We start from the raw sequence: 11,414 nt of genomic DNA, 5'->3' as shown, positions 1-11,414 counted from the left end.
TCCTCCCCTTTTTGAAGATGGGAACCACATTGGCCCTCTTCCAGTCCTCTGGCACCACACCAGAGCACCGTGAGTGCTCGTAAAGCCGTGCCAGGGGTCCCACAGTGACCTCAGCCAATTCCTTCACTACTCTAGGGTGGAGATTGTCCGGACCAGCTGATTTGAATACATCCAGTCCCTCCAGAAGTTCCCTAACTAGTTCCTCACTAACCCTTGGCCTAGTTGCGCCTCCCCTGGGATCTGAGGGGGGCTCAGCAGAGGGGGGTGGCTGTTCTGGTCCCTGCTTAGGAAAATGGAGGCAAAGAAATTCACCACAGAAATGTCTTTCTGTGGTAAACGCCCGGAATAATCAGGGTACAGGAGGCAGGTGGCACAGGTGTTAACATGACTTTTAATAACTCACTTCCCACCCTACCTCCCCACTGGTCCATTAATCCAGTATCCCATCTTGGGCAGAGGGCAGCAATAAAGAAGATACAGGTACAATAAATTCCTGGAGATGTTGATTAAATCATCTGCCCATGTGGGTTGTTTCTTTCTAGCCCCAGGTAGTCAGTGACTGGCTTATGCTCAAGCATGATGGTTTATCCCATTTATCTTATCCCATCTCATTAGCACTGACCCTGATTTAGTAAACAACAGCTGTTCTAATTTTGAGCAGGGAGACCAGTTTCAATGATCAAAAAGCAGATTTAAGACATTTCAGAAAACAGTTACTGCTCACAGACACCTGACGTGTGATGGGAAGAGACTTGCAAGTCAAAGTATATCAGTCCTAGCAGTGAAAGGAACAAGAGGGGACACTGGTAATTCCAGGGGATCCTTTGCTCCCCTCTGCCATAAGCCCTCCTTTAAAACCCAGTCAAGACTATCTGGCTGCACTAACAGGCAATAGATAAACCTTTGAAAAATAAAGGAACACAGAAAGGGAAGGAGGCATTTTACTCAACAGAGTAAATGTCATTGTTTCCTCTGTGTATTCATCTAGACCTATTGTGCTATAAGTTTAAGTTAAATGACCCAATCTTTCTAGAAGCAGAGGGAAGCCACAGATCCTATTATTAGAAATATGGAAGAAGTACATGAGTTAGATACAGCCAAATGTCCAAGCCTCTCTCTGACTAGCACAGCAGAATGCTGATACCGTGAACTAGGAGGGAGACAGGGTAGAAGAAAGGATCGGGGACAGATTTGACCAGGTTAGGTCTGAGGCTGCTGCAGGATTGCAGAAAGGGAGAGGTAGATGCAAATATGAAAGTGGCTACAACTGGTAAGAGGAAGAAGAGGAGGGGGAAAGCCAAGGATAGAGCTCTACAATGAGCTAGTTTGAAAATTCTAATCAAAGGACATTGGTTTCTTATGTTTTTGGTAGGCACAAACCTTTAGTGCATTGTATAGAGACATCCTAGAAATATCAATAAAACATAGAGGTACTAATATCTGAAAGCAGAATAGCTAGACTAAAACCGCATGAAGTAATGATTTAAAGTTTTATGCAAGGACTTTACTTTGAAGAAAGTGGATTGGATACATTAGTTCAAAATATTTCCACAGGACAAGATCCAAAACGGGGTTTTCACACTTGCTCATGTGCATATGAATATTTTTGCATGCATGCAAGAAATACAGGCTTAGGCCATATAGGCAGATATATCCAACTATCCAGCCCAATAGTGCACTTCTTGTACCTTCAAAATCTAATTTGTTCCAGTGAGAATTTTGGGTGTACGAGAAATGGACTTAGTGTGAAATGGACTACAAGTACAGAACAGCCATTGCTCAGCACTCACTTTTCTGTGAAACTCAGTAGTTGCTTCCATGAGCTTCTTCTCCTGATCTGTAAACTATAGATTGAGAGAGGCATTATGATCTCAGCAGTGGAAAAAGAGCAGCTAATTAATAAAAACATCTAAGAACAGTTTACCATGTCTGTCACTCTGCTTCTTTCCAGGTTTACATCCAGTTTGTTGTCAGCTCTGATTTTACCTGTTTCATTCTTAAAAACAAATTATGACATTATTTTGAATTATGTTAACATAAATGGCCATACAATTATTTAAATGATTATATGCGTCCCTGAAATGACAGTACAGGTATTTGTTTCATAGTTTCTAGGGTCAGAAGGGACCTGAGTATATCATCTAGTCTGACCCCCGCCATGGCAGGAAACAATACTGGGGTCAAGATGTTCATCTAACCTCCTCTTAAAAACCCCAGGACCACCTCTCTTGGAAGCCGCCCTGACCGTGAAGTAGCACCTCCTGATATCCGTTATTTCTGGTCACTCCTGGCAGTGCTCAGGGGAACAGTGACTCCCCCAGTGCCCACTGATCCCCACTGACTAGTTTATAACAGACCACAAGACCCCCCTCAGCCTTCTCTTTTGGAAACTGAACAGGTTCAAGTCCCACAGCCTCTCCTCATAGGGCCTGCCCTGCTGCCCCCCGATCATGCAAGTGGCCTCCTCTGGACCCTCTCCATGTTGTCCACACCCTGCTCGAAGTGCGGCGCCCAGTGCCACACAGAGGGGGAGGATCACCTCTTTGGACCCACCCGAGATGCATCTGTGGATGCATGACAAGGTACAGAAAGGCTAGAGCTGGTCCCTTTCTTCCACCCCAGATCAGGTGGCACACTAGAGTGATGACTGACACTTTTTCCTCTACCCCAGCAGGGAATTTTAACCTCACATTCACATAGCCCCTGTAAGGATACCATTCCTGGCTTAAACCACACAGCCCCCAAGTCACCTCAGTTGGGACTTGAACCCAGATGTCCCACATGGCAGGCAGGAACACTGCCACACAGCCACCACTGTTATTCACTTACTGTTAGCTGCTGTTTAACTTGATCCAATTCGATTTTCATTTTCTAGGTAAAAAGAGAGAGAATTTGACAGACTGAGCAACATGACTGCTCATTTTAGATGGTATCGCATGACACTTGTCAGACTGACTGAACTAGCTCACTGAGGTTGCAGTGTTTTCAAAAAACATGCAGCAGAACCTGGACCATTTCTAGCTGGGTGGTTTCAAACCTGCTTAATCTGCAGCAGACCGACAAGTGAACAGTGAGCCCCTCAAGTGTTTGCTGCGGCTTTTACAAAGGGCACCACCTCCCCAGCATTTAGCTGAAGCTCTTCCCTGCTCCTGTGCAGCTTGATCAGAGTAGGGATGTAAAAGGTTAAACAATTAATTGTTTAATTGACAAGTGCTGGGACAACTGGTTAGCTTACCAATTATTGTTTAGCTCGGCGTGCGCAGTCTGGTAGGGAAGGGGGAGTAAGGGAAGCTGTGTGCACGGTGTGCTACAGGAGCCAGGAGGAGGCAGGGCAGGCAGGAGGGAGAGAGGGGTTAAGAGGAGGGGAAAGGGAGGTGAGGGCATAGCCTAAGAGGAAAACAGCAGGTAGCTCAATGGCTCCTCAAGTAAGGAATTAGCTGCTCCTTGTCACAGGTGCTCCCTTCCTCCCAGGGTGGGGCTTCATCTAGGCTGGGTTGTCCTCCACCCATCAAAAGGCCCTGGGAGCAGCTCCCAGCAGCAGCCATATCTGAGCTCCTGTGTTATTGGTTGACCATTTAACTGATATAATTAAAAGAGGTTAAACGAATACTTTTAAAAACACTTTTTACATCCCTGGATCAGAGCAACTAAGTTAAAACATTATCAGATTTTATAAAGGCTGCAGCAGTTAGCTAGAGCACGTTAGTGGTCTCAAGCTGGAAGAGTCCAGGTTCTACTGTGCTTTGAATGTACTACTTTGCCTGTCATTTTAATTAAAAACAGCAATTATGCCTTTATATCTAGTTCTATTTGAAATATGGTTTAAAATAAATGGACCATCATCTAATGCACCTTGCAACCTGCATCTTGCCATTGTGAGCATTGGCATATGGCCTATGGATGACAGAAGCACATACCTGAATATAATAAATGTTGGCAGGAAAAAAGAACTAAAACTATCCAAGCCACCAGCAATTTTACTGAATATTGTGTCATAAACTGCATATCATCTGCACTGCACATGTAATAACAAAAGGAATAACACTTAAAAATATATTAAATCAGTTAAGGAGTCAAACAAGAAGTTTTCTTTTCTGAAGGTCACCACATGAATCTTTATCTTATTTTTTATAGAAACACAACCCCTGCTATTCAACAGGCAGGGTTCACAGCAGATTTCTAAACTTTCAAGGGCAAGAAAACGAAAAACTTTTAATATTGGTTAAAGTACTAGTGACTGTCCATAGAGGTCATTCTACAAGGCCTCCCAGATGTAACGCAACATACTCTGAAATGCATCTGTTCAATGAAGATGATGAAATTGTACCTCATTCTCTGCTCTCAGGTTCGCAAATTCACTTTTCTCAAGGATGACCATATCTTTCCGAATGGAGTCCAGATGTGCCATTATCTGCTGCAAAGTTATTTCCTAAAAAAAAAAATATATATATATGAAAGGAATTCAAAATGGCCAAAAACTGCTAAGACTTTTTTTCCAAGCACCCTATTTCAATAGGTAGCAACAGACTTGCTTACATTAAGGAAAATCAACTTTTTCAGTGGAAGAAACTGGTGACTGTAGAACAAAAACAAGAAAAGACAACGGAAGTCACAAACTAACAGAAAATAAATAGCTGTAATTGATTCAATGAATCCAGAATCATTATGTGTGCCCATTTGATACCTTCCTTTTAGACCCAAGGTAGAAAGCAAAGACTAGTTTCATTAACCACTTTCTCCAGCAGTCTACGTAAAACAAGCCAATTGACTCACCAAGTTCCTAACTTCATGTTTAACACTAACTTTCCTCTTGGTTGAAAGAGCCAGAAAGGCAAAAATGGGGAGGCTACGAGTACCAAATTACTGTCTCACACTAGGTGTATGCAGGTACAAGGCACACTGAAAAAACTCCGTGGGAAATCTTCCAGCCTTGCCTCTTTGTAGTCTCCACCACTGTTAAGCTGTATGGTACAGAACTTTAAATTTGAAATGAGCCAAAACATTACTGCCTTCAGAACAGTATGACTTTCGGGTACAGCAGGAAGTTTCTGTATTGTTCCTCTAAGCAGGGAACAATGACAGGGAGTGGCAGGGACTTCTGGGGGCCCCTGTTTGTAAAGGTGCTGAGCGTTATGAAATGTCAGGCTGTGATTCAGGGCCAGGTGCTGAGTTTGCATTCTTCCCACCTGTTCCCTACAATACAGCCTGAACCACTCGCACTGAAATCAGTAGAAGGCAAAGAGGTAGCCCCCGAAGGCTTCTGGGAGCACTTGGCTGTCTTTGTTTGGAATCTACTCTGTCCATAGTCCCCCTTAAATTAAAGCACTTGCTAAGCCGCAAGCAGCAGCAGGTTTGCATCTACTGCACTACTCCAAGTAGGTTACATTTGGGTCTTGATGTCACAGCAATGTTCATTTAAGGCTTCCGTGCTGGATACAACAAGGTCTCAAAGCCAGCAAGATTTCCATATTAACTGAACAGGAAAAACACTGGCATTCTCAGGCTCTCTTTGTCTACCAGGGTTTATTTATTCATGATAGAAGTTCTCAAAATTTTTAAGAAACATAACCCAAATAAAAATCATCTGGAAATGATTCACATCTTAAGTGACAGAGAAACAATTCATACCTCTTTGCATAAACTCACTCAACGAGAACTGTCCTGAATGCTCAGTCAGTAGATACGGATTAATTATTAAGCAATTACTTTGCATCAGTCTTTTTGTATAGGCCTGGCTGTTGGCTTTACAAAGGAGGTAAACATTTTAGATTTTTTTTCAATTTCATCTTGGCCAAACCCTGAAGATTCTCCTTCGCTGTCTCAGCTTGGGCACACCCTCATAACAGTTTGCTGATTACTTCACCAGATGCATCATAGGCACTACTAGTATGAACTTCTGAGTTAAGGATGACCTCGCAATACTTCGCATAAAGTATCTGCATCCATTTCAGATGACCAGCCTAAGAGGCCAATATGCAGAAAGAATTAAGAAGATCATGAAGCAGTTTAATGGTTCGTAAATTTTTTGAGAAACCAACCAAAGAAAAATTGTATCTATATTGTTACAGATGGACTAGTTTCTCCCACATAAAGCAGATGCATTATTTTCAACGTATTATTAATATAATATTCCTTGAAATTCATTTCCTAAATTATTGTGTTCAATGGAAACAGTTTCTGAGCCTTACTCTAGAGACTGGATTTCAGTACCCAATGAAGTGACCACTGCACAGCATTAGTGTATCAGCTACTTTCTGGAAGGCATTTTGCATTCCTATGGAACAGAACATACTATAATAAATGCAAGATATGACTTCTCCCTTTCCAGCTTAATGTCAGCTTAAAGTTGAGGACCATCTGTCTCAGTAAAGTGTTTGTTATACCTGTTGTTGTTAAATTTAACTATATTAACGTGGGCACTGTTATTTTCCAACACCACATGCGTTTGTGGTTGAGACAAATAGAGAGATGAAGAAAACTCAGATGAAAGATTTGTTACCTGCTGAGCTTGGGTCACCATATCCTTATACACTGTATCCAGGCTGACATTTGACAAAGTTATTAATGCCGATACAATGGTCTCTGCTTGTTCTTGCCCAAAGCCTAGAAGACAATTGAAGGGCAATGGGTTAAGATTAAATGAGAGAGTTGTCCGGAGAGAGGAGCAGCAACTACGTAATAAATCAGAGCCCTCAGCTCAGGATCCAAGTGCACAAGCAAGTAATAATTCACCCTGCCATGGAGAGAGAGTCCATTACCAAAAGCACTGCAGACGTTAACGCCAGGTCTGAATCTGGGCCTTAGCATTTCTATTACCTCGTGCTACTATTTATACTTTGTCTGTAGTTTGGTGAGATTTTACCCTGGGAAAGCGCTAACGTGTCAGCTTTTGGAGGACATCATAAAACCACTAACTGACAACAGTTCAGGTGGAGTTGTCTGCTAGGCAAGACACACAAGCTCCTGGGTTCTGTTTCCAGCTCTGCCACTGACAAAGTGCATCCTTGGACTGGAGTCTACTTCTGTGCGCCAGGTTCCCCATCTGTAAAATGACCCTGGAGAGGTCAACTATCTGTCTACTTTCACAACTCATGAGGAAAAAGCACAAGGATGATATGACATTATTCTCCTCCCAAATCACTGGAATTATGAAACTTCACTGTCAGTTCTTTTATTCTAATAGGTAGCTACAAACACTGCCAGAGATTCCCCTTCCACTAAGGCAGGCACCTCAAGGATTTAATAAGGTTGATAGTATTTCTATTGCTTCCTTGGATTATCAAATTTATTTTTCTAACTACCTCATGACTTCATTTGCCAAGGTACCAGCCCACATCCAGGTTAGATGGAAATTTTGAGAATGCCATGAAATCCATTTGTACTGCATCAAATCTTCTACACTGGCAAAAGGTTTCATGAGATGGGAGCTAAAAGAAGGAGAAAGACCTATGACAACTATTTCAGCACCATATTACTCTAATATCTTCTTCTGTAGTATGGACCTGAGCAATTCAACACAGGTACAATTCTGAGTCATCACTGCTGGCTGTGAAATATAAACCCAATTTATAACAGCAAATTTGGAGGATAACCTGTCTGGAATATAATTTGACATAGCTTAAAAATCAAAAATGTTTCTCTGACGTTACTTTAAACAGAGACAGAAAAAGAAATCCACTAAAAGGCCTTTTTATTACTTAGGTTTACACATTGTCCTGAACCCCAATGTTGTTCTCATACAAATAAATGAGAAACGCAGACTTTTTCAATCGTGCATAAAAAGTAAAGCAGACTTTTTAAATCCAATTTCAATAACTAAAGGTGTCGTTAGTGTAACATGAAGAAGTAACCTAATTTAACTTGATGGAGATTCTTTAATTATTATCAGGGATCCTGGTTTTCTTTGATAACCTCTTGCCCCCCAATTTTCAGATTAAAAAAAGTAGCCCCAAATCCACATTTTTCCATGATTAAAATGAAATGCCATGAATAGATAGATAGCTATACAGTGGTGTTTCATTTTAATCATGGAAAATTGTGGATTTAGGGTTACTTTTTTTAATCTAAAAATTGGGGATTTTTTTAATCAGAGAAAACCAGGATCCCTGATTATTATTGATCCTTTACACCAGTATGAAATTCCTGACAGGAGGAACCACATAAGCCTTTACATACCTATGATCAAGTGTTACCTTATGAGTTTATTGCTGTGGTTGTCCAGACTACAGCATGGGATATTTCCATTTATGCTCTAAGGGTTACCAACAGGCAAGCAAGATGGTACAAACTTCTGGATGCTTTGGGAAAGTAACAGCATGGTTTTGTTTGGGTTATTTAACAAGCGTTGCTCACCATGCGCTTCCAGATCCCGTACTAAAGCGTGCGTATCGAAAGTTATCTTCCTTTGCTCTAGGGGTGTTATTTCAACTCTTCTCACATCGTATGACTTCATAAAGGCCGTGGCAGCAAAACCTGAAATTGGTAAGAAACTCTTTAGAGTCATTAGTTCCTTTGTTAAGTTATAACCTGTAATGTAATAATATCCACAATATAAAGTCATGTCTAAAGGAATACAAAGGGACACAAATGTGCATGTACATCTGAAGGTTGGATCATCCCTCAATGGCTTGATTATAAAGCATAGTGAAAATAGGCAATGGAATAACCACTTTCTTTTTCCTCCAGCCTTACAAATCTCATCCTACCTGATCTACACAACAAAGAGCAACTCAGAACAACTCACAAAGACACTCTCATGGACCCAGAGGGACAGATTTCCATCTCCAGCTCACTCTGTGCAAAAATGAGATTTATTTCCTACCTACGGGGACTTTTTACCATCTTTAATTTTCCCAGAGGGTGATGAAGGGCATTTGAGCACAAAAGCTTGCAGAAAAAGATTTTTTTTTTTTGTGATTTCCTAGTTGGTTTAATAGTGTTTCCCAACCTTTTCCAGCCCAAGGCACACTTTACATAAATCAAAATTTTCTGCAGCACCACTGTTAAGGCATCCCCCATCCTCATAGCTATTGATGCTCATTGCCAAGGAAAAATTCAGTGGCACACCTGTTCATTTCTGATGGCACACTTTTGTGTTGCGGCACATTGGTTGGGCAACACTGGTCTAATAAAAACTATCATCTCTGGGACCAAGAGTTTTAGACTTTTGCAGACCTGTTCCGTCTTTATAGACTACAAGTACCCCTGCTGCTTCCTGAGGCCGTCTGTAGCAGTAGGAAAGTAAATACCAGCACCAAAGTCAGGCATGCAGTGCAGTGACTTGCTCTAGAGCAGTGGTTCCCAACGCAATGCCTGCAGGCGCCATGGCACCCCCCCAGAGGTTTATTCAGGTGTCCACGTGCATTTTCACCATCAGCAAAAATTCATTATTCCAACAAAAAACGCTGTCACTGCCGACTGAACTCAGGCTGCACACAACAGCTGCCAAAATGAGACCAAGTCAGTCTGACTGATGCAGTGGCACTTACTACTCCCTCTGCAAATGAAACTATCCGCACGCGCATATCTACGTTTATAAATTTTAAACTTTAATATTCATACGTTGGCACCCGCTGCTTTTTCTTTTAAATCCAAATGTGCCCTTGGGAATAAACGATGGGAACCCCTGCCCTAGAGGCCTTGTGGCACCCTGAAGAGGAAGGCCTGATTTTCAGGAACATCAAAGGAGGCTATCCAAATCAGACTTCTATTTCTAACATGCCAATGCCACAGGCATGTGGGGCTGGGCCACAGGAAGCAGCTCCCCTTGGAAGCAGAGGGTACACCCCGTAAAGTGCCAGAACGAAGGAAGAGTTGTACTAATAGTTTCACTACACACAGCCAGGACTTGGAAGGAACTTACTGGTTCACCAACTAAGCAAGGAGGCAACAGACTGACATGAGTTTAGCTTCTCATACACCCCTGCATCTCTTGAATGAGAGTAACGAACTTTTTACTGTGCAAACCCACAATTTCAGAGAGCACGGAGAACAAAGATGCTGACGGTTCTTGTGACTGAACCCTGGCTACATTCATCACCGCTCTTTATTTTCTCCTGTTCCTCTACTCTGTCCACCCTACTGCTTGTCCATCAAGTTGCCCGCTAGATTTTGAACAGTTTTCTATTTGCTGTCCCATAAATCAATCTTGTCCATGTCCACGCTCAAACTCCGGTTCTTCTTCAAGTCTCTCTTCTCTCTCTGAATGGCTGTTCCACGTGTTGTGCCTGTGCCTGTTATTAGCTCAGCGGTTCCCAATCTGTGGCACACGTACCACCAGCGGTACATAGGCAACCCGTCAGTGGTACACATTCACAGATTTATTATAATCGATATTATAATGATATTATCATTGATAATTTGTATAATTTATCATACTTGAGATGATCAAAATTTGCTGGCGGTCCTTAAGGCCGAACAGAAAAATGTGCAGGCGGTACTTAAGGCTGGATCGTTTGCACAATCTGTCGGATTTGGGGAAATCGCTGTATTACAGAGAGAGGATGATATTAAATCAGCATCAGGTAACAGAGAGGTCAGCCCCCGACAACTAACGTTCAGGGTTAACCTACACCCGCACTAGAGAAACGGCTGCGGTTTAGCCCAATTCCTGCTCCCAACGCAGCCCACGTGAGAGCTGACTCAACGTGTGCAAGCTCTGCGCCACGTGACTGCTCTCCACAGGCAATTTCGGGGGGACGAGTTGCAGCTTTCCAATGACACCGGCGTTCGCTATGACAAGTCTCCAGACGCCGAGCCCCGAAATCAGGGCGACCAACCTGTGGCTCTTCCAAAGTTCACATGTGTCTCCTCAAATCTCTGCACAAGCCCACAGTGAAACGTTGGGATCTGCTATATCCGCAGGCCTGGCTGGCCCCACCCAGGGACGCCAACCCTGCCAGCATGGCCAGGCTGCAGGTCCCAGCTGGACACCAGGGGGCAGCAGAGGGCCCCAGCACCACCCGGAGGGAGGGGGGTCTCAATGGGGCGGGGCCTCCACAGGGGGCGAGGCCTGTGCTAAGGGTGAAGCGTTACCCCCTGGAAGGGGGAGAGGGAAGGAAAGGAAGGGGGAGGGTCCGCGGCGCTCTCACCTCTGCGGGCGGCCGGACCGGGCAGGGAGACCCCCGCGTAGGCGAGCAGCCGCCGGCCCAGCGAGCAGCCCCGCATCGCCGCCCGGAGGTACTTTCGCCCCGCGCACGCGGCCCGCCGGGAGCTGTAGTCTCAGGCGCCGCTGGGGATAGCCCGCACTTCCGGTACGCCTGGGTGTCGCGGCCCTGGCGCATGCGCGGCTCGGCCGGCGGGGAGGGAGGGAGAGAAGGGCGGCAGCGCCCTCGCGCGGCTCGGCGGGGCATTGCAGGCGCGTGCGCGCGCAGCCGCGAGATGCGCGCACAACCGGGCCTGCGCGCACGTGGCTG

At 44.1% G+C, this 11,414-nt stretch overlaps 1 protein-coding gene across 3 annotated transcripts in view; it reads right to left on the bottom strand.

The window, feature by feature from the left end:
* The window catches only part of CCDC90B (coiled-coil domain containing 90B), a 17,327-nt gene extending 6,131 nt beyond the window's left edge, over nt 1-11,196 (bottom strand). Inside the window, exons 1-7 of one of the 3 annotated variants that reach the window (XM_019530404.1) lie at nt 11,091-11,196; nt 8,353-8,472; nt 6,500-6,603; nt 4,328-4,429; nt 2,830-2,871; nt 1,925-1,996; nt 1,791-1,844 (exon numbers count right to left, since the gene is read on the bottom strand). In XM_019530404.1, the coding sequence (XP_019385949.1) occupies nt 1,791-1,844; nt 1,925-1,996; nt 2,830-2,871; nt 4,328-4,429; nt 6,500-6,603; nt 8,353-8,472; nt 11,091-11,166 (570 nt within the window). In that variant the 5' untranslated portion in view covers nt 11,167-11,196. Of the gene's footprint in view, nt 1-1,790; nt 1,845-1,924; nt 1,997-2,829; nt 2,872-4,327; nt 4,430-6,499; nt 6,604-8,192; nt 8,297-8,352; nt 8,473-11,090 lie in introns of those variants that run through there. The other 2 variants (XM_019530405.1, XM_019530406.1) reach the window with 2 other exon arrangements.
* Nucleotides 11,197-11,414: the final 218 nt, after the last annotated feature.

Source organism: Crocodylus porosus, unplaced genomic scaffold (genome assembly GCF_001723895.1).
Source record: "Crocodylus porosus isolate Cpor-Errol unplaced genomic scaffold, CroPor_comp1, whole genome shotgun sequence".
Lineage (NCBI taxonomy): Eukaryota > Metazoa > Chordata > Crocodylia > Crocodylidae > Crocodylus > Crocodylus porosus.
This window is presented reverse-complemented; position numbering and strand designations above follow the sequence as displayed.